Here is a 23,721-nt window from a genome sequence, read left to right on the forward strand (position 1 = left end):
TGGTGTTAAGTGGCAGCTGGCTACAACTTGTTCTGTGGCTAGTTTGTGTAGTGCTTCTGTCACTGAACTCTGTATTTCTTCAGCTATTCACTCATAGCTGTGAATTTCCAGCATGATTAGCTACTACCTCAAAGGAGAGTTCCTGCCTGCAGAGCCATTGATTTTGTGTCTGCCCCACTCCAGACTTAAATGTGATTAGGAATTTGATTAGGGTGCTTCAGTGAAGGTTGGTAGGGGCAGAGATACAGAAAATTGTTGGAAATAACAGCCCAGGTCTGCAGCTCCTGCTGCAGGTAGGGGCTGGTAGAAGGTGTGAACTTCAACAGTTGCAACTGGTTAAGGGACTTGAGCATATTGTGAGTGGAGCTGTGCAGGTGTGACTGACAACTTCAGTGCTGGGAAAACTGAGGATGACAGTGGGAGGATGTAGTTCCATAAAGCAGTAACCACACCATCTCTCCTTCCCCTGTAACAGGATCCAGAACAAGAATTTAACCCTGGAAGTGTTTCTGTGGGACCTGCAGGAACAGAGCCAGTACTGCCTTGGGGGCTTCCTTAATGGGAAGAACGTGCCACTTAAAATAGAGCCCCAGGCCTTTGGTGTGCTCCCAGGTGAAGCTGTGCAGGAAGGTGGCACTGGAGTAACAATTGCAAGGCAGAAGAGCTGAGTGTGATGGCCACAGCTTATGCCAGGTCCCAGGGAAGGGTAAAAGGACCCTTTCTGATCAAGTGAGGCACAAGCAAACTCACCACCCTGCCAACAGAAGTGAAAGTATTTGATATGAATATGGACCAGCTCTTCAGAAGGCACTGGGACACATCAACACTGGGAACCTGTACATCAAGGGGTGAGGGGGTTGATGACCTTGATAGTGCTTTTTAGGCTGTAGCATGAAAGGCTTTTTTTTCAGGCTGTAGCCTGAAAGCCTGAAGTGCTTTTTAGCCTGTAGTGCTGAAAGGCTTTTTTTACAGCAGTCACACACATCCAGTTACTGCAGGAGGTCCTGTAAATAAGCAAAGCCCAGTTTTGCAGCCACCACACTGGACTTAGCTACTGAATAATGAGTAACAGGACAGGAGACACATCCCTACAGCTTAAAAAAAAAAAGTGACTTTATTCCATGACTGCTTTGAGACATTCGTCAGTGGTGGCCCAAGAAGTGAAAACAAACGCATACTGACTACAGTACCAGGACAGGAGCTGTTTTTAATGGAGACACATTGTTGATCACAATTTATTCTGAAATCATGAGATGCCAGCAACAGAACAGACTGAATCAGCAGGTCAGGCTGGACAAATACTTGATTGTAGCCACAGCTGTTGGCTACGGGCAGCAGCACTGAGTTACACAACAAGGCAACGCTTTCTCTTCTACCTTCCTAACAGAACTGCCAGGTAAGGCAAAGGATGGACAGCTACTGAACTGTGGTATAAACCATGCAAGAGTAACAAATGTGAGAGTAGGTGTGTAATAAATACTTGATGACATTAGAGAAGAAGGAGGAGGAGAGGCTCATTAAAAAAAAATTATCTTCTGCAAGACATTAAAGCTATTTTAAGTATTGTCACCACCACAGTGGGCAGTCCAGTCCCATAGTGACTAATTGGTACATGGATCAGTTTTAAAACAATATCCCTCTGCACATGAGAAGGTTTGAACAAATTATTTATCCACTTGCTAAAGCTCTGGGGTTAAAGAAGTGATCAGTAATCAACATTTATTTCACACCTAGGCAGAATGGCTAGAATGGAAGACTATTGTTCAGCTGCTTCTTCAACAACTTCAATCCTGCGAGGCCCGTAGAGTAGAACATAAGCTATATGCCAGTCTCCACCCCCAGATAACCTCAAAATGTCTTCAGGTGTAACAATGCTGACTTTGTCGTCATCAAATTTAATCCATTCATCTGCAAGGAAAACAAGAGGATCATTTGTAACTTAGGTGCATAAAATCTAAGCTTGCTTAACAGCCCCTTTGCTGAAAGGAGCTGTGATGAGTGGTTAACAGGGCTGCAATTTGTTTATTATTTTTTACCTTGTTTCCTTTTAACCCAAGACACATAATGCCCAGAGGAACTTGATCTGCCTTGATGAGTTAGCACTGCCTGCAGGTCATAATAGCCGCAATTGTTAGAGCCAATATCTGAAGGGGAAAGAAAAAGTAACCTTGAGTCTTACTTGATGCATCAGCCAGGCCACAGCACCACAGGTGTGTGTGTGTGCAAAAGCCCAGCTACAGCACAGCACGAAACCATTGTGAACTAAAGCAGCAGCTCTCAGCCAGGAGAATCTCAGGAAACTGAAGATGTTGTGCATTCTTATGAAATAAATATGTACCCCAAAGTATTACTTACGTAGTTAATACACAGGCTGAGTGCTTTGGGCCTTCAGGCTCCAAGCCTCCCCAAAACTGAGGCAACACCAGCACCACCACAGCACTTTTAGAAGTCCAGTTTAAGTTTTTGTTTGGATTTCAGCCTTCTACCACCCACTGACAAGTCAGTGTGCACATTACATGCAAATGTCTTTTGATGTGCCTGTCTTCTATTATCACCAGCTTGTCAGATGGATGGCAGTTATGCCTTTCACTAGCTCAATGTTTTGGTTTACCTAATCTTTCCATTCCTGTCAGTCTTTCAAGATTAATTTTCAAAAGCATTAAAGAGACAGGGTTCTCAAAATAGTGCTACCATCAGGTACACTTAAGCACAAGTAAATAGGAAGTTACTTTAAAGTAGATTTGCCTCCCTGTACTCACCATCAGGAAAAGAAAATGGTTCATATTTAACTTCTTTCTGTGCACCATCACTTTTACTAGACTAAAAAAGAGAGTAAGTTGAATTAATGTGGAGCAGTTTAATAAAAGCTCTAGCACAAACACATCAAATCCCAAGTCTCCATTAATTAAAGTACATTTCTAAGTCTAAACATTTTTGTTCAACTTGAAAGAAATTCATTATTGTATTTTTTAGGTGGACATACAAAACCCTTATCTGAAGAAGATCAGTTTTAAAGCAAATACATTTTAGCACATACTGCCTGCAGTGTTCACCCAGGAGATTTATGGGTTTGTTTATGAAACAATTCTGCAATTGCAGATTTATTCCTTGGTGGGGGCTTGCTAGCAGCAGAAGTGACAATAAGAAAATACCAGAGACAGACTCTCAGTGCCAATACATTCTGTTCAAAAATAGCACTCTTTCCTTGCTCCCATCTGTGTAAGAGGGGATGCAAGCCTTATCCAAATGCTTAAAAGAATTTGCAATGAGTTAGGCCAGGAAAAATACCAGCAAACTTTAAAAAATGGCTAAAACATGACAGTTTTAGCTCATTTACTTTTGTCTTCAATAAAGACAGGGAAGTCAGCATTATGTAGACAGGATAAGACAGGATGAGACCATTTTCCAAGTTTTTACAGTGCTGACTTTAAGCTTACTAGTACACGTACTCTAATTTTTACCAGTCAGGCACATGACAGTGCCTTGTACAACCCCTTCCAGCTGCTGAGCAGGGAATGGCTTCCTACACTCCACTGAAGAAGGGAGCAGCCACCTAACAGTAATATTTGAAGAGAATAATTCTGTGTAACTTACAGCAAACTTTTGGGCATAGCTGAAAATACAGGATAAAAAGATCTAAAGCTCAATACCAAGGAGTTTGCTATGTAAAAAAATAATATGTTTAGGGACACCAAGTTTTCTCTAGTCCTTATTAGTACCCCAATTTCAGATGTATGAGTTAGTGAAAGCATCAGGAGACTTACATTCTTTGGCTGTTGATTTACTTTTTTGTCTTCTAGATCTTTGAATTTTGATCGATAAGAAACCATTTTTTCCTGCAGGTCAGGCGTACACAGCTCATACACATCCAACATAAGAGGAAATTTGACATCCTAGGAAGTAAAAGACAAAGGTTTATTAGCATGATTTGGTACTCCACATTAAAGCTTTCTCCCAGGGGAAGACAACACAATCAAATTAAATGAAACCCTCTTCAAATTGATGGCAACCTGACCTACTGGGATTCTTTTAGTATTTACCAAAAGAGCTACAATGCTTTCACTGAAGAATGTCTAATTCAGTACAAACAAACCACTTTATATTATTACATTCAGCATAGACTAACAATAAATCAGATTCTTTATTGCTAGCTGTCATACTTTCACACTATGGAAATACCTGTACAGGCCTAAGGGAAAAGAAAAAAAGAGGCAAGCATGTAGAATGACTGTACCCTGGCAAAAAATGTTATTTTGTGCTATCCAAACTACCTTCTGAAACAGTTAACATGTACCTTTAATCCTTATTTCATTTCCTCCTCTTGTAAGGAAAGAGCACCTGTCATGATGCTCCTGGGTAGCCTGCGAGGCCTGTTGGCCATGGCCAACAGAAAGCAAAACAGAACATTCAGCTGTTGGCAGCTGGTTCCTGCATTTGTCCATCAGAAAGCCAGACAATTAAAATAACTAATACAGGAAGTGTCTGATAGCATAAACATCTCCCATCAACATTAGAACAGTGTTCAGAGTTTGAAAGCATGGCCCTCTCCTTAGTTAAACATTCTTCTCAGAACCACTGGTGAGAAAAGACCAAAAAACATATTGTATTGTGTCATGATGTAATATTAGCAGTACTGGGACAAATTCACTTTTGCCCCTCACCTCCTTCCTCAGTCTATTTTGGGTAGTGTAGTTTGCCATACACCATCACAACTGGGAACAAAACTATTTGGCACTTGAGCAAAGAAACAGCACTCTTTAATGTTTTTAAATGCAATTTAAAGGCCAACAATTAAGAAAGTAGTCTTCAAGTCCTCATTGTCTACCCTTAATAAAAACTCACAGAAAACATAAAGAGGAATTGAATTTCAATATGCAAAAAACTTACCTTAAGAACTTTTGCATTCACAGATTCTTTCTCTTTGTAAAAAAATCTAACCATCTGAATAGTCAGGTATGCTGGCAAGCGACTAATTTTGGACTACAAAAAAAAAATTAGAAAAAGGTATTACTTTAAATATTCACAGATCTTTTTTACCTTAAACACTGGTCATCCTAAACTACTGTCTATTCTGGGAATGTATTTGTACACAAACCCACAGGAATAAAATGAAGTCTCCTTTATTGAAGCTCTGTCTTAAATTTCTTGGTAGTGGATACTCAGATGCTTTATAAACATAAATCACATGGTGTTACAGCAATAACTGTGTGGTTTGGAACAGAAAACTGAAAAGAATTGTTAAGAGCAAGGAAAGTGCCACTCACAGATTTGATATAGAGTGCATTTCTCTGCAGTGTTGGAGAAAGTTTGGTGATTTCCTCCTGAAGACGCTGTTGCAAGAGAAAGAAGTAACACATGTTCATCAGAAAACACAGCTTAGAGAAAAGCACAACAGGGGTAAACAAACCATAAACTAAATCTTGTTCTGCCGGTCTCTTGTGTTGCTGTCAGCCATTACAACACGTAAGATTTTGAAATTCCTTGGCAGAAAGGACTATGCCCATTCATTCCTTCAGCTCCAGGCTCATTCCTGAGCCCTGACAACACTGAGTTGCTCTCTGCAGAAAATTTTGCTCCACAGGAGTAGAACTCACAATTGGATTTTATTATGAATTGTATCTGGACTTGGTTACAAATGTATCATATGCTTAGAGCACAACTGAAGAAAATCTGAAGTTTCCTGTGAGAAGAATATTTGCACATTTCTCAGCTCTCAGTCTCAAGCAGCCAGAGCTGCATCTAAATTGACAGCTGGTGTCTCCTAACAAAATTCTGGGAAAGACTAGCTTGGTTCTTAGTGTTGCAATTCTCTTGCTCCAGGCAATCTAGCATAAGTTGCAGATTTTTTTTGGCCTGAAAGTGAAATTTCTTTTTTTATAGTTTTTTTTTCATTTGTGAGCATTAGCTATTTTATCCTACTTTTCCTTCTAAACTCTGTTAGGAAAAAGAAAAAAAAAAGAAAGCAGAGATATACAAAGATTATCTGAGAATCATACAACTTGGTTTTAGTCCTGTACAAACCAGATCACTGCCCTAGTCTTACACAGTTACTACAAAGGTTTTGCAGTAGCTCCTCTCCTTTCTACTTCAGTCTCCCCAAGAAGCCCTTACAATTTCAAAATACATACATAACCTAAAAATCACAGACAACCTTAAGGAGTTCTACTTAAAAAAAGCTGGAGAATAATGTTGTCTGATGGAAAATAACACCCCCTTTAAACTCTGCCACATCAAATTTAGTTGTTACATCATCTGGTGGGGTTTTAATTAGGAACCAAAATGCCAGCCTACTTCCAAGTTGACTTTTGGACCTTCTGGGAACTGATTGCTGCATAAATCATGATACTGCTCAGTCTGGAGTGAAACCCAGCTGAAGAAACAAAGAGGAAACTCTCTTGCACTTGGTTACCTGCATGGGGAACACCATGTCAGGGTCAAGATAATGCTCTGCTGAAGTCTGTTTGACATTAACATGCAATTCCCTTTCACAGCCATCTTCCCAATGAACACCAAAAAGATTCCTGAAACTTCATAATGTCTGGACAGCAGACATCAATTCCAAGTCACAGATTAAATGCACTTAGAACTAAGTGCATTTAGGTCACTTAGAATTTCAACTGAGAAATATGCAGACCATTTAGAATTTCAATTCAATAAAAGTTGCAATAGCTTACCAATTTTAGTCCTGTAAACAGGTATTTCACTTCTTGATTGATAAAGCAGCTAAGCTGAAGGAGATTCTCCTTTCCTTTAGTTACTTCTTCTTCTTCGGCTTCTGTACATTTCATGCTTCACAAAATTAAGGAAAACCATCATGCACCAAGAGCTGAACTACTCCTCTAGTGAAAAGAACATGCCAAGCAGCACAGCAATTCAGGTAATTCTGTGCTTGTGTAGACAGTACTTTTACTTCTCATAGTACAAAAAAGATTTGAAGGAGCCCTTCCTTCAGACCAATCTGTTCCTTCGTAGCTAAGGACAAGGGGCAGCAGGGGCAGACAGCACACCAAAAAAAAGGAAAATAAGTCTTTGATCACCATTTAACCTAAGGCCTGCTTTTTCTTTTTTCTTCCCAATCACCACCCAACCCCCAGGACACAGAACACACAAACTGGCTGCCAACACCCAGTTACAAAGCCCTCCTGCAACACTGCACTCCATTGTTGCTTATGATTAATAAAGTTCTTCTACTGCTGCTGCTGGCCAGACTTCCTGCTTCTTTCAACATGCAGAGCCTCCTTTCTCTGCCTTGTATCTGTCCTCTTCACTGAAATGAAATTAATTCCTTCGTTATTTTCTACACATTCCTTTTAACTGTTCTGTCTGTTCCTCTCCTCTTCTCATAGTTCTAGCCCAATGCTTTTCTCTCATCTATCTCCTTCCAAGCAGGTATTTTTCTGACTGCAGCTATTCTACAAATGCTGCTGTAATCACACTTTGAAAGTCTGCAACTCTTCTAACAAGTCTTCTTGCTGATACTGGCCTATGCATCATTCCTCTTAGCTACACATTCCAAAACTCCCAACGATTTTAAGGACAACAAACATCAAAGAAGAGGGAGAGAGACGCATGATTCTTACCTAGAAAAAGGTAAGAATCATTAGTCATTACTACCAAACCATGAGATACAGTACCTCATCTAAGGGGATGTTTCCTTATTTCAGACAAGCAAAATGCACAGTGTATAATTCTTTCTAAAAGTGGTGCTCAGTTTGATGACAGCCAGGCTTTTGGGGTGGAGAAATGGGAAAAGAGTAATACTTGCCATGAGACGTGTGCCCCATGTGGTCATATTCTCTTTTTCCTGCTATAAAGAACCCACTAGAAAGTTGTCAGCTGCATTTGTTCCTTACTCATACAACTGTGGACACCTAATTTATTTCTTAAGAAATCAATCAGGCTACCTTTTGTGCATCTTTAGTACACCAGGTATGTCAGCAACACACTCTTACAAGCCAAAAAAGCCTATTTAGGACAACAATTACTTTTAGTTAGATAAAGCATGTCAGCATCCTTGAAGCTGGTAAGGACCAATCTTCTCTGGGGAGGAAATGTGCTATTGAAATTCAACGAGGGTTTTTTTCTCTGTAAATTTTCATTACCATTCTTTCTCCCCACATCATCCTCTCTCTCAAATCATATCCAATCTTAAAGTTAAGTTCTGTGTACTCCTGCACAACATCATGATCCCATTCCCCAACCTACACCTTCATTTTCCATAGTGTTCTGAACAATGCTTTTCATCCTCCCTGAACTCAACTGCTAAAGTGTGAAATCACCGTTGTTTATGTCTTGCCTTAGTCTTTAGGATACGCTGTTTCAAATTCAATGCTGAAGAATTGATCAATTAAACTCTTCTTTTTAGAGGATGCTGCTGTAGCTCCAGAGTCTGCCTGTAAAACAAAATCTCTTATGATGTAACTTTAAACAGAATGTAAATACAGTCTTCTCTACAGACAAAATTACCCCATTTATTTAAATTCTTTAAAGCCTATTCCTTTATCTTTCTATAGGTGCATTTTCTCCTAGTCAGTCAATCTTCTAACACAGCATAAAAGTTTCAAAACAAATATGCTTATAACATGCTGTTAAAACCAACTTGAAGCCCATTAACAAGCAAGATCAAAAATTCATAAATCCCTAGCCCCCCAACTTAAATCTATCTTAAGTTTCAGGATAGTCTTCCAAGGCCCTGCCAAGAGTCTCCAGAAAACAGTTTACAGAGAAAAGAGAAAGCTGTTCTGGTAAAATCTGGGGAAAAACTTTCAGCAATTTCTTGTATCAGATTAACCATTCAAGTTAAAACTGTAGCACACTTTTTTCAGAAAAAAAAGAAAGTTCTTATGTGCTGAATTCACAGGTTATCAGGGCCAGCTACCACATACATGAGAAGGTGTCACCACCAGCTTGGTGCAACACTGCCCCTTACACAGCCCAAAGGGAAGGGTTTCCTTTAGCACACTCCACAGCACCACTGACAGGACCATGGTAGCATTATGCTGATCAGAAACATCAGAAAGTAACTTCACAATTCCAGACACACGTTAAAGAACTCACAAACAGATAATACTTAACAAAACATATGTGAAATACTATAAATCCTTCTTCTGGTTAGAGTAAGACTACAATTACCTCCATAATTGTATCACCTTCTATGCCTTCCAGCTTCTGCTGTAGTACCCTCATCATCTGCACCCAGCACTCATTGGCATCCTAGGAAGGGAGCACAGCATTAAATCTGACTACAAGCATTATGATTTAGTAACATTAAACCCATCAATTATAAAGCCAAATGTGAGGATTCCTTAACTAAGAATTTCTCCCAATTCCACCATGCATTCTCAGAACTAGCACTTGATATTACATTCAACTTCTATACAACTTTTCTACAGAAAAAGCACCCCTTATTTTCACAGGAGAAGGAAAGTCTTTAAATGTTCTTGTTCTCAACTTCCAACATACTATAGAATTTTAAACAATAAGCTAATAATTGGTCTTTACCTGTTGAAGGTACTGGCCTTGATCACCTTTCTCTGCAAACTGTGGGAAGGCCATATGCAAAAACTGCAGGAGAATGATAGGTGGGATACTGGAGGAAGTTTTATCCATGGAATCAAACAAGTCTCTAAGAGCTTGAAGAAAAAGTGAATGCTTTGAGAAGCGAAAAAAACAATTCAAACATGGCAGGAAGTGTAAAAAGAACAGTAAAACAGCAATAACATTTAAAGACTGATCATTTAACAGTGTCCAAATTGATCTTTCCAAAGCAGGACCAAATTTTCCAGGTGGCATAACAGGTGCACCTATGATCTCCTTTCTGAACACAACTTTGAAAGCATAAAGATGGCAATTCTGAGAATTTGGCACATATTGCCTTGTCTTTCCTGGCTGCTAACAGGGGAAAAAAATTTTGAGCAATTAAGATTTCATTTGGAACACATCAGAGGAACAACATTTTCACAAGAGAAACCAGGAGGCATTCACAATCTATCCTCTAGAGCAACTTAAGTTTCACCAGCTACTAGGAAAAAAAACTTTAATAAAATATCTAGGAAATACCCATGCTTAAAACCCAGGAAAACAAGTATGTGTATGCATATGTGCAGAGAGCTATATGTACATAACTATGTGCAATCCAATGAATGATACTGACTGCATGACAACACACATGGCTTTCTTTTTTGTTCCACACTCTAGCATATGTTTTATCTATCCAAGTTACAGCATTTTAAATCCACAGATCCCTTCAAAGGTACCTGTTAATCCTCACAACAACCCTGTGAGGTAGGCAACAATCTGCATGGTCACTAATTTACAAGTGAAGAGACTAATGAATTGTTCTCTCCAGTAAGTGAACATAAGCAAGATTACAGGGAACCAAGGTCAGTTGCTTCCTCTTTCAGAAATGTCTTCACTGACCTTGATAAGAGGTGCAACTGATATGACACAGCAATTTTTAAAAAAATGCCGTAAGTGTCATGCAGGAGTTCTTAACAGCTCAGCACCCAAGAATTAACTACAAATTACTTAAACTATTAAAATTCCTAAGAAGCAGAGCTGTCACCTTAAAAAGAAAACAAGGGACACGAAGTAAAGGCAGTGAAAAGGGGAGGGGCAGGCATGGCTGTATAGAGTAACCATTGAACTTACCACCCCAAAATTCGATCAGCAGGCATACCCACAAACTGGACCTTTCCTTCCTTATATTGTTTTGTTTTTCCTTAAATGGACTGGTAGAAATCCCAGTGTCCTGGCCCAGCATCTTAGTGGGGCAATGAAATAGAGTAAAAAAAGAAAAAGTGGACAAGTAGTACCCTTGTTCAAGTGTAAGGGGTCTAACTAGAGCTCTAGTTAGAGCTTGAAGACACAGGGCCACCATGAGCTCCCACAGTGTGAGCACCCACACCACCACAACAAAGAGTAACTTCTGTTTTGAAGACTCTCCTTTCCACTCCAGTTATGAAATCTGGATATTTAGGGCAAAGACTAAAACCACTGGTAAAGCATCATTTTCCACTGTAACAATAATGCTCAGGCAATAAATCATATTAAAAACCACCAGTGACATACATATCCCAGGAGGATGGTGTTAGCCTACCACTATGTGAAATAAAGAACTAAAGTATTTCTGCACAAAGTGATCAAACCAATAGATGGATGGATGGATGGAATCTGCTTTAGGAAGTTCCAATTACTTCATGCCTACATGTAAAACAATTTAGAGATACAAGTTGTTTCTATCTAAGCCTAGATCACTCTGAAGTATCTTTTCCTTAGCCTGCAGCCTGACAATGTGCAGAGATAAATGCCTTGCAGGCAGGGGCAGAATAGCCTTTAAAGACAAAATGAATCCTCCAGTGCCAGAAGATCTGACATTCCTAAGGCATATGCACTAAAGAACAATACACAGAGTTTTAACTGCAAATTTCATCTGCAGTTAGCAAGAAATCACACACTTGCCTAAACCCCTGTTTTCTACTCTAAACACCAACCTGCAGTAATGTATTGAGCAGAGGCCATTTCTCCTGAAGCTCTTAAGGCACCACCATACCTAAAAGGGAAGAAAAATAATTTGCATGCAATTAAACACAAACAGGAAGGACAGTCGGGTTTTTGAAGCAGGCAGCAACTGGATTCATTTAAAGGAAATCTATCACCAAGCCAGAAGTAACCAGAGGTAAGATTCACTCACATTTACCTCAAAGTTTCAGCTATTTTGCAAGCATGGAAGCAAAGGAAAACTGGCATCTTTCAGAGAGTAAGTAAAGGTAGACCAAGAAGTCTGGCTACATCACTGCTCATCACTGTTTCTCTAATCCTTTTGCCTCAAAGACTTGTTTTATTTTTAAAGAAACTGAGAAAGTCTGAACAAAAGCTACCCCATTTCTGAAACATTTGCCATGGCTTCTTCAGATACATGTGAAAAAAAACCACCTTCAGGGATAGATGTCAGATAAAATGCACAGAGATGGAGGGCAAGCTTGCTTCCTCCCTCCACAGCAGAAGCAAAACAGTGAGAGGTGAGATGTTTTCTTGGGGAAGTATTTTCTAGACTGAAAAGGAATGGGAGTCTACCTATATGACAAGAACCTACCACTCTTCTTAAATTCCTAATTTAGCAGCTGGATGAGGAACAGACTCCCCAAAGCCTTCAAGCAAAAGGAGGGTCTCACACATTCTCTAATCTCAGACTGGACTTTTGAAATTCTGACCATTGCTAGATGACAAGCAGGAAAATTTCCCCTGGCATGCTACAGAACAGGGAGGAGTTCCTTGGGGAGAGCAGGCCTCAGGAAAGAAGCTGTAACAGCTTTCCCAAGTGAGTCCTTTCACACCTTCCCACTGCCATGTACCCTATAGCCTGCCATGCTGTCATCAAGCAAGGAAGACCAAAAAAAGGCTAAATCTCCAAAGAAAAACAGAGCTTGAATCCGAGTGTGAATCTGACTTCCCACAGACAATACGGCCACATCTTGTATTGCAGTCTGCCAGTTTCACGGGCTACATTTTGCTTTTGAGTATGTTAAATTTGTCCAATATTCAGATTCAGTGTCAGAACTCAAGAGTCCTTCACATGGAAATAAAGACTTCGCAAAAATGATAACACCGATAGCCAATAAAAACCCTGAAATCAAATTTCTGTACTTCACGAGTAGTTCTCAGTGCATAATAATAAAGGTTCACCTGCTAACAGAATGAAAAACTGTTTATAACTACTTAAATAACAAGTGATTACAGTAATACAGAATATCCAGCTGGGAATCAAGAAAGCAGGGGAAAAGGAATTAAATTAACTCTAAGATGGCAATAATGCTCTACCTAATTCTCACTTTTTAGAAATACTCATTGTTTTCTCATTACAATTCATCTGGAGGACAAATTCAGGTCACATTGGCAGGTATTCTTTTTTCCTTCAACATTCATGACTTTCAAGTTTCTTGTATATTTCTTACAAAAAAAAAAACCAACCAACCACAAAAAACCACTAGCAATTTTCACATTTCAGTCTAGAATAACAAAAACAAACAAAAATCAGAAAAGTTATCCTACAATCAGAACAAATTAGCAAAAACAAAATTCCATGAAGACATGCCTTAGAACTTCCTACTGTATCTCCAAGTTGCAAATGTCAGAATTTCACAGCTGAAAATACTGTGCAATGGAACCATTGCAGGAAATATTCCTCAAAGGAACAGGACTCCCATATGGTTCTTTTATGCAGAACAGGACCATAAAAACTAACAGCAAAAAAACAGGGTTAAGAGTTCAGTAGCTTATTTTAGAATTTTAAACTGGTCTTGATAGGAACTACTTTCTAGCTAAGCAAAACACATTCTCTCTATTAAAAGCCAGTTCCAAGAAACACAAAGTCTTAACTTTTTTATTAAAGTACAGACTAACACAGCCATAGGATAAACTTTAATTAATCATTCTCTTAATCTTGAATAGACCTAAAGAGTAATAGATTGTCATGATAATCCATACCAGTATGAAGATGACCATTCTGCAAAATATCATCTTCATAAGCTAAAGGAAACATTTTAGTCACGGTATTTTTGTCCTACCTTTTAAGGGCCTCTTTCACTTCTGGCACGGAGCGGATACACTGAACCGTAGCATTCATGTAGCAAGTGTTGCCAAGGTTTGTCAATCCACATGGCAATTCCATCTACCAAAAAAATTCACAAGGGTGCTTGAAGGTCAGAAAGAAGTGGCAACCATTTTTGTACAAACACTATAATGTGACATCAACTTCTAAGCACATGAATTATGCATAAAACCGGGAATATTCCATCAAATGTTATGAGGCTTCCCAGATCCACTTTATGATTATATTTATCATTACACTATTTGATACTTTTTAGGGAACATTCAGGAATGCTTTGGGGGTTTTTCTCGGCATGTTTAGTTTAATGAATATATTCTTCAAGCATGCAATCATTCAGAAAGTTCAACTATAATCCCATTCAAGTTTTGACCTTAAAATTCTATTTCCATGAAATTTCCACATGAATACATTTGTACAAAACACTGATGTTTTAATTAAAATCAGTTTTCAGTAAAACTCTGAAAATGATGGAGTTCATAGTTGGAAACAAAAGCATTGTTTAAACTTCTCTCCAGAAATTTGCAACAGATCATTAACTTGATCTTTTCAGACAACTTGTGAATTTCTGAAGTTTTGACCAATGCAAAGGCCAACTAATAGTAAGCTAACCAGTTTCAGAAATAACTATAAATCACCATGTAATAGAATTTTTCTTTCTTTTTCTGTAATCCTGAATACTTAGGTATTTGTCAGGGAAAAACACATCGTTTAATGTACTGCATACCAATACAAATAGATTATTTTAGGAAGAGAGAACTCATTCAGCATATCTCAGAAGTGAACACATGCACTGCAAATGACTGAATTTTGATGTGTAAAAAAATTTCCATGTGACCAACTTTTTTGAAATGTTATCTGATAGTGAAATCACCTCCTTGCTTGCCTCTCAGTTATCTCAATGTCTGTGTATGGGGTTACTCTAAAATCCATAAATACCCTTCACCTGCAGGTGGCCTGGAAAGCCCTAAATCCTGAAGCATACAAACCCAGTCATGAACTATAGATCCTTTTTCATACAGACATGCACCAAAGTATTTCTATTCTGCATGCACAGTTGACAACAATCATGCAACTGTTAAGTATGAAAAAGCTTGCAGTTCAAATGATTGGTGAGAAAATTAAGCCTTTCAAGCTGTAAAAAAGGGAACTCAGGAGTTTCTTCATTAAGAAAATAATAGATTATTTATGCTTTACTTCCACAAAGCAAAACACGTGTCAAACTTATTTTCATTTTTCACAAAGTTGACCTAATACTAGTAACAAATCCCCAAATACACCCCACCCTAAAACAAACCCTAGTTTCTCCTCACAGATATGAAAGAGGCAGGAAATAATTCTGCATATCTAAGAAGCCTTGTTTAGGCAAAATACAGGACACTGATGCAGTAAGGGCAATACAACTTCATCTTTAAAAACATCACAATGCTATTTTTAGAAAATCTACTAAGCTGCATGCTCAAAGGAAAAACAGCACTAATTGTACGATTTTTAAATTAAATCCCAGATTTCTTTTTACTGCTCCCAGTTTGGTCATCAATGTAAATTTGTGATTCTTGGTGAAGATGCTAAACAGACACTACAGTTTCAAAACCCACTTTTAAGCAACTGCAAGCATTTAAGAACTTGCCATGACAAAGGTTTACAAGAAACTGAAGTTGGAAACATGCTTACAGCCGAGGCCAACTGCTCCTCTGTCATGTCCTCCACGAAGATGGGGCGAGCAACCGGCTCTTCTGGAAGCGCATCGGCGGAACCCATCATTAGTAAGGTCATGCCCTGGAAACACAGCAAAAACAGCAATCAATGTCTAAGGACACTTATTTCCACTCAAACCCTCAAGCTCCTAACGTACTTCAGCAATTTCCCCAAAAATAAACACAGTTTATTTATTTATTTATTTATTTATCTCTTAGTTTAACAGAAACCAATACTGCACTACTGTGACTTTAGGATGTACCTCAATTCCTCTTATCTAGGAAGTACCTACTGAGAACAACTCCACAGAATTATCCATGCTAAATGTTTCCACTGAAACATCTGGTGAGCTTTCCTGGCAAGTTCTGGGTTAAACTAGTTGAAAAGTGAAAAATAACCTAAACTACCACATCAGTTTAGACATGAGAACTAACACTTAAGGTGTAAAAAAAAAAAAGTCAATCAGGTTTCCATGCTTGCTGAACTAGCATAATATGAAAAGGAATCTTTCAGCATTCAACAGGAGCACATCTACACAATAAGATCTGTCAAATGAGGAGAAAATTACTATCTGGAGTCTTGAAACATACAGTGCTAAGGAAAAGGATGAACAACAGAATGAAGAGAAACTGCTTTGACAGTGTAAATAAATCCCTAGAACTTGTATATAACATTATTAAAATGAATAAAAGCAGCTATTAGCACAACCACATGCAGAAAAAGACAAGAATATTATGTACTGCATTTTTGCTGAATAATTTTGCTACAATAGCTGCAGCTACAGGCTGCTAACTAGTTACAAGGGTAAGAGCAAGGCTACCTAATTCAATCTGTCTAGTGAAGAACTGGAGTAAAGCTGTTACAAGAGGTTACAAGAGATGCACAGTAACAAATGACACAAAAAAAACCCCAAGAAAAATCTGTGGGATCCCCTGATGCACTATTATACAGGCAAGCAACACAAACACTTTCTGTTTTCTTTTTGACCTAGCCAAATGTATCAATTATCATTACTAATGCTTTCTTTAAAAACAGCAGCTATTTAACACAGGAGAGCACATTTCAGCAGGTTGGTAAAAAAGGACATAAGTAGAGGTGTAACTTCGGCATCACCAACACATTTGTCTGTGCTGGAGATGTGCAAGGACAAGGGTCTACAGACAGTACCTAGGTTCACCAGATCTCTCTAAACAACATCACTTATTTTGATGATCACAGATAAGACAGCACTGCTCTGATCCAGAACATTTCTTGTATGGAATAAATAAATATATGCACTCAACTACTCCAGAAAAGATAGTATGAGCTCCCTATTGATGCAAAAAAAAAAAAAAAAAAGTTTTTCATACATCAATGGTGAGACCTTTCTAAGCATGCTTACATATGACATCTATAAAATTATTTTTCAAGGTATAACTTTTTGAGATAGCACTGTCCATTCAAACAGAAACAGCAAGCACTTTCAAGCCTTTCTTCATATGCTAAAATAAAAAATTAGAATAGTAAAATTTACTGCTCAGAACTTACATTCTTTATTTTTAGGTTTCCCCAGTCATCATCCTGTGAAATAAAATAAAAGACAAGTTAGTTATCTTGTAGCAAGATACTTGTAGCAAATATTTTCATTAATATTAATCACATTTCTAAATATACAATTGTGTTTCATCCAAGGTTACACAATATTAACTATTTACATGCTATCAAGTCTCATCTGACAAAAATAAAAAGCAGCCAAGCTGTGTTTTCAATTAGGTTTCCCATGCATTGTTCAACACTGCCTAAATGTAAACAACTTTTTGCAGCAAAACTGCCCACATCTCGTTAAACCAGTAACTCTCCAGTAGAGAAGCACCCAAGAAACTTCTCTTAAACAAGCTAGAAAGAAAAAATTTGCATTCAGATTCTGAACATAAAAAAGTAACAAGAAGTCTCCCACCAAGCTGTTTTGTACAAATGAGTAAAGAAGTACAGTCAGTTTAACACATACAACCAAAGATCTTCCAGAGGAACACCCAGAAACATCGTCATTGTTCATGTTAACACATAACAAAGTTAGACATAATATAAAAAACTGATTTCTACCTTCAGAGTTCCTCCTTTAACCATAACTTTCTGTCTGGCTGGCTGAACTCCGGTCAGTGCAAATAACTGGGCTTTGAAGACCATCGGAGGTTCATCAGTGTTCAGCTCCACGCCATCGAATTTCTCTTTTCCCCATTTCACATTCACTGCAAACAAAATGTTTTGAAACTCGATTATTTCCTAATACTCAAGAATGCAATTACCAAGATTACCAAGACTTCACACAGTCTCAAAACATTCTGTTTTCGGCTCTTAAAATTGTCAGTAATGAAGGTAGGGAACACCTTTACTATATGGCACCTCATCCATCAGAACATACCACCTCCAGCAGGTCTAAAAATATCCTACAAAACAAGTGAAAAGTAAGATACAGAGAAACTCTGTAAACGATAAGTTTGTCTAACAGCATGAGAAATCCTTCTGCAGGTCTTCAGAAAAGCAGTTTGGAACTAACTCTCCCATTCTCTTGGCACTGCTTGTGGCAAACAACTGAACTTTCTGAGGGAAGTTCAGAGGTGCGATTCCAGCTCAGTTATCCGTAGCACTTCCGTCCTCCTTCAGAGGAAAACAATACAGCGTTCTTTAAAAGCAAGGCTATTGACCCCAGTAAGGTGCAGGATTGGAATTAAGAAGCAAAGTGAAATTTGGTCACCAAAAATGTAAACCTCGATGCTGGAAACGAGATCATTAGCAGAAACAGGAGGCAGAATGGCACAATGGAATGTTAACTTCACTGTGGTGAGGTCAGTAATGACCAAGAGCAGACAGAAAATGCCTGGAATAAGCTGTGTGCCTCTACAGTGAACAGAACAGTGACACAACTTTGACCACTTCCAAGAACTAACATAGGTACATAAGGCTTCCTTAGCAAGCTGAGATTTTACTGAACACCTGTAAAACAGAGCACACAGCAATATCCTCAATGCATAGTAAGTGGCTGAAATACCAGACTTTAGGAAAGCCACATCCTTCTACCTCTGGTTTGGTTTTACATAAGTATATTACAGCAACCATACCTTTTCAAAACACAAAACTCCTAGAAGTCATAATTTTAAAAACCCTTCCAAAAAGGTTCAGATTTCAGATGTATGCAATGCTTGTGATGTGTAGTATTACAGAATAATCAAAAGCAAGTCTAAATGAGTTAGACTAAATTAGTCTACAAAGGAAGTCAAAATGACCAACTTTTCAGTATTTCTAATAGAAAGCATATTATATTTTGCCCAATGTTCCGATTTTTTAAAAAACACATTTATTATTTTGCATATTTAAGACCTATGAAGCACAAGGCTTTTCCCATTTTCCAGGAAGACAACCCCCTCAGTCACTGATCAATTCAGCTGCACTGAGAGTCTGCAAGTCAGACTTTTGATTTTGAATTTTTGAACAGTCATGCTTCCACTGCTAAATATGCAGAAGAGTTAGCAATTATTAATCTGTAGTGTCGCTGGTTTTGACAATGCAGCACTCAAGAGGAAGAACGGAAGAGCATGACTGTCTTCTCTTCAGAGACTGCAACCAAGACTTTGTGCAAAACGAAAGAGAAACTAGTTAATGTGAAAACAATGTAAAGTAAGAAAGAGAAGAACGTATTTTCCCTGCTGATCAGAAAACACAGCACATACACATCACAGAACAGGTCAGGTTGGAAGGGAACACAGAGGCTCATCTCATCCAACCTTGCTGCTCGAGGGAGCCATCCCAGAGCACAAACCACAGGACTGTGCCCAAACCATTCCTGAGTATCTCCAATGAGGGAGACTCCACTAGATTTGGATGAATTCAGGAAAAATCATTACAATGACATAAGGATCTCAATTTGCTAACCACAGCCAAAACAGTGGACAAGCTGTGTACTGAGGCTGCATACTACCTAAAAAACTGAAGGCCCAAACAGGCCAAATCTGTGAGATATCATCAAGGCAGTAACTGGTCCCAGAAGTGTCACTGGCGGCTTTGTTCTTGAAGTCTTCCACGGAAACCTTTCCTCACAGCAAGAAGGGCCAGGAGGATGAGGTACAATTTAAGAAAGCTTTAATTTCAGGTTTAGGCTAGACATTAGGAAGAATTTCTTCACAGAAAGGGTGATTAGACACTGGAATATTCTGCCCAGGAAGGCGGTGAAGTCACCATGCCTGGCGGTGTTTAAGAGAGGGCTGGATGTGCCATTCAGTGCCCTGGTCTAGTTGACATGGTGGTGCCTGGTCAAAGGTTGGACTTGGGCTTTTCCAACCCATCGGAGCCTGTAGGATAGAATGGATTTCAAAGAGCGGAGGCAGACGCACCACGAAGGCGCAGACGCAGCGTTCTGGCTCACCACAGGGACAGCACCACTTCTCTTTTAGCAGGAACCCAGAGCAAACCGAGACAGGGCAGTGCCGAGGCACGGCGGCCCGCGACTGACACCCGCCCTCCCGCCAGCAGGGCCAGGCCAGCGCTGCCTCCCCGCTTCCCTTCCCTCCCTCCTCACGGCCCGGGCCGCGCCTCCCGGGGCGCTCCCGCCGCCGGCCCGGCCGGGATGGGCGCGCACGTGCGAGGCGCCTCCCGCCGCCGGGGCCGGGGCCGAGGCAGCGCTCCCGGGCCGGGCCCGGCGGGAGGGGCGGGCGCCGCGCTCACCTGAGAAGAGCGGCATGGCGGAGCGGCGCGGCCCGGGCGCACGGCGGTGCGGGCGGGCGCAGGGCGGCGGGGCGCGGCGCGGGCGGGTGCGGGCGGGCGGCGGCGGTGGCGACGGTGGCGGGTCCCGGCCCCGCTCGGGGTCTCATTCAAACCAGCCCCCGGGATGACGCTGCAAGCGCGGCCGGGCGGCGGAAGCGGGGCGGGAGCAGTGCGCGCGCAGCGCCGGAACGGGCGGGGCCGGCGGCGGGAGCGGGCCCGGCCTGGATCCCGTTTGTCCTGCGAGCCCTGGGCAGAGCGGGCCGGGAGCGGGCCCGGTCTGCATCCCGTTAATCCTGCGAGCCCTAGGCAGAGCGGGCCGGCCTGGAGTGTGGAACGGGCCCGACCGCCAGAATGAGGGGCAGGCGGTGCTGGTGCCGCGGGCAGGGAACGTCGGTGTGGAGGGCGCAGGGCTGAGGCGAGAGTGTGTCCAGTTCTGGGATCGCCAGTGCAACAGAGACAGGGAGCTCCTGGAGCTCCTGCGTCTAGAGAAGGGCGACAAAGACGATTAAGGGACAGGAGCATCTCTGTCACAATGACACGCTGAGAGCTGGGCCTGTTCAGCCTCGAGAAGAGAGGACTGAGAGAGGGCCTCATCAATGTGTGTAAATATCTAAAGGGAGGATGGAGCCAGGCTCTCCTCAGTGGTGACAAGCAATAGGACAAGAGGCAACTAGTGGCAGCCAGTGCACAGAAAATTCCACCTGAACACAAGAAGAACGTCTTTAATGTGTGGGTGACCCTGCACTGGAACAGATTTCACAGACAGTTGTGGAGTCTCTCTCACTGGAGATACTCAAGAACCACCTGGATGCAATTCTGTGCAATGTGCTTTAGGATGACTCTGCTTGAGAAGGGAGGTTGGATGAGATTGGAGGTTGGACCCGCTGTGCTCCCTCCCAGCCTGACCCATTCTGTGACGCTGCGATTCTCTGAGAGCTGAGCTGGGCTTTTGCACCCCCAGGCGTCTGCCCAAAAGCTGTGATTGCTCAAGGCAGGGGAAGGGAGACAGAAAAAATAAAAAGGCTCTTGTGTGATGAAATAGGTTTAGTTTATAGAAAAGGGTGAAGTAGGAGCTAAAATTACCAACAGAAGAACTTCATTGGGAGGAAAGGAGATGAGTACAACCAGCAATATATTTTAGGCTCAAGTGATAGATAAGAAGCACTGAAGGATGGGTGTGATGGCAACAGCCAGGAGCCTTCAGTGTGATAAACCCCAAGTTGTAAACATTAAAACCAGTAGACATGGAGACCCAAATCTCAACTGCTTCTACAAAAACTCTTGGTATTCAGATGTGCTTAAAGAAACCAAAGCAGTGCTTTAAGATGCAAGGGAGAGAATGAGACGAGAGAAGCATCTCTTCCTTGGACCCCTCCTAGCTCCCACCTCTGGAAACCCAACTCTTCTCTGCTGCTTACAGGTGCAGCTGCGAAGAGCTTCTGCCACAGCTTATACCAATGTCTGGTTGTTGGCATGTGCACTTCTGGCCATACTTTTGCCAGAGTTGATATCCTCAACAAGAAGGATCTTTTCCTTGCTGTCCCCCAAATGTGATTTTCAGTTTGAAACAGTTGAAGAATGAAATATAAAATGGCCATAAAAGTAAACCAGGGTTTGAACGTAAGCCTTAACGTGAAAGATTTAGAAATTTCTGTCTTTTCAGTTTGTCATGGAGAAGAAGAGCAAAAGTTGATTTTCTTGTTCAGTGTAGGCTCCTAGATGGGACAAGGAGGTTTGGGGGAGCAAGGATTACATTTCACAGAGAAGCTTCAGAGGATGTTATGCTGAGATTTTGCTGGATTATGCTGGGTCTTGAATAAAGATGGAGTTTACCATTACTAAAGTGATTTAATTGTTAAAATTGACTAGCAAAAGTGATGAATCTTTTGTTACTTGGACCTGCTGAAAGAAGCTTTCTAGAAAAGATTTGGTCCAATTCTAGGGTGAGATCCTACAGACCACCTATTCAAGAGAAAGCAGATCCCAGCTGCCTGCCTGTGAATTTACATGTGGGATAACTCCAGTCGAATGTTTTGCTCTTGATACCAAAGTGACATACATAGAGTCACGTTTACTCCTGCCAGCTCAATGGAAGTGGAATGCTCTGGAGTCTGAAGCTGCACTGAATGCTTCCCTTTAGGGAAACCCTTAGCTGATCAGGACTCAGGCGGTCACAGACCATGCATTTCCAGAATTTGGGAAAGGCACTAGAGGGTGCTGTGCTGAAGGAGAAGAAACTGGATTTGTATCAGCAGGAAAAGCCATCCTGACCTCTGCAAGGTGAAGAACCGCTGTCTCCATCTTTTTTCTTCTCAGACCGTGTAGGCCCCTTCCTGCAGTAACAGCTGTGTGCCTTTTTCCTAAAGGAGGGGATCAATAGACACTGGTTCTCCTGAATCTTACACAAACTCACATAAGGAGTGTTGACATCAAGAGACAAAGAGTACAGCCTGATGTATAAATATGAACCTGATGGCATTCAAATAGTAAAAGATTGGGTTGAACATTATTAAATGCATCTTTTCAAGGCAGGCCCTAGGGCAACCTTGGGTGGGGGACACCAGAAGTGCTTGCCCTGGCTGTGTCCCTGTGGCCTGTGACAGGGCCATCTGAGCAGGGCTCCTTCCCATCCTGAGCTGGTTGGATACAGGCCAGCTTGGATCCAAAAGCTGGGGCTGTGTCATCAGCACTGTAGTGCACGTCGGCCAACAGGCCTGGCAGGATTTATGAGTGCTGGAGGATGGCTCAGAGCAAGTCCAGATCTGTTTAGAAAAGGTTTTTTGTGCTGTGGAAGCTCCCGTGGCCCAGTTCCAAGGAGCACAAGTGGTAGGTGAACCCTCAGACAGTACAAGCAGGTGCTGCCATCCAGCAGGAGGTGTGGGGAAGGAAACCAAACCCCTTGACAAGGGGTCAAGGGGTCACAGATGCTTTAGGCACTTGTGTGATGCCTGGGACAGAACAAAGATTCACTTCAAATAACAGACACTCAGGACTTAAAATACTGCATTTACATTTCTTTTTTCTCTGAAGATGAGTTACCCTCATTCAATGTATTGGCAGGTGCATGTATTAACGTATGTTTTGTTTTCTGTGGGGAGCATCATCTTCTTGGGAACCTGTCTACCACAGAATGGTCTGGGTTGGAAGGGACCATGGGCAGGGATGCCATTTACTAGATCATGTTGCCCAGGGCCCCATCCAACCAGGCCTTGGGGATGAGGCAGCCACACTCCAGTGTATCTTCTGTGTATCTTCAGTAAAGAAAATGTAGCAATCCAGGAGATGTTTAGAGTACCAACACCCCCCCCCCCTTCCATTTTTGTGTTAAATCTTCCATTTCAGCAGTTTTCAAACGTTTTACATTCTGAGTCACAAGTATACATCCAGGGGAAGGAACAAGAACGAAACTCTACCTGCATTTTTTAAAATACATTAGAAAAATCCCAGCAGAGTTCACAAGCTCAGAGGGAAGCTGAGCTGCTACCCCCTCCTCTTGCTGCATAATTCCCAGTTTGCTTCTGGCTACAGCCTCAGTGGCTGCTGTAGGAAAATCCCACCTGTGGAGGAGGCCCTATTTTTTTATTACCAGGCTGTTTAGCTACAGTTAGCTACTCTTGCCATTTTCTTTCCTGTTGCCTTCAGCAGGAATAGGGAGGCTTGAAGAGAGAATCAGATTTTTT

General features: G+C 41.1%; 1 protein-coding gene across 2 annotated transcripts; it reads right to left on the reverse strand.

The window, feature by feature from the left end:
* Window positions 1-1,089: 1,089 nt before the first annotated feature.
* USP14 (ubiquitin specific peptidase 14) lies at window positions 1,090-20,087 on the reverse strand. Of its 2 annotated transcripts, none has more exons than XM_066562311.1 (16): window positions 20,003-20,087; window positions 17,387-17,532; window positions 16,832-16,864; window positions 15,281-15,385; window positions 13,566-13,669; window positions 11,493-11,551; window positions 9,502-9,632; window positions 9,133-9,213; window positions 8,314-8,393; window positions 6,675-6,789; window positions 5,265-5,330; window positions 4,888-4,980; window positions 3,765-3,893; window positions 2,760-2,820; window positions 2,037-2,144; window positions 1,090-1,908 (listed from the first exon to the last, which is right to left on the reverse strand). In XM_066562311.1, the coding sequence occupies exons 1-16, from the start codon at window positions 20,016-20,018 to the stop codon at window positions 1,757-1,759; spliced, it is 1,479 nt and encodes a 492-aa protein (XP_066418408.1). In that variant the 5' UTR covers window positions 20,019-20,087; the 3' UTR covers window positions 1,090-1,756. The 2 variants fall into 2 exon arrangements, with proteins under 2 accessions (XP_066418408.1, XP_066418400.1); XM_066562303.1 differs by having other exon boundaries at window positions 9,127-9,213.
* Between the last annotated feature and the right edge of the window lie 3,634 nt (window positions 20,088-23,721).

Source organism: Molothrus aeneus, chromosome 1 (assembly GCF_037042795.1).
Source record: "Molothrus aeneus isolate 106 chromosome 1, BPBGC_Maene_1.0, whole genome shotgun sequence".
NCBI classification, from domain to species: domain Eukaryota; kingdom Metazoa; phylum Chordata; class Aves; order Passeriformes; family Icteridae; genus Molothrus; species Molothrus aeneus.

Coding starts and splice junctions, on each gene's coding strand:
- USP14 (XM_066562303.1), bottom strand. Junction 9,214..9,501: donor AAGGCCAGTACCTTCAACAG/GTAAAGACCAAT, acceptor CTCCCTTCCTAG/GATGCCAATGAGTGCTGGGT. Junction 6,790..8,313: donor AGCATTGAATTTGAAACAGC/GTATCCTAAAGA, acceptor AATTTTGTGAAG/CATGAAATGTACAGAAGCCG.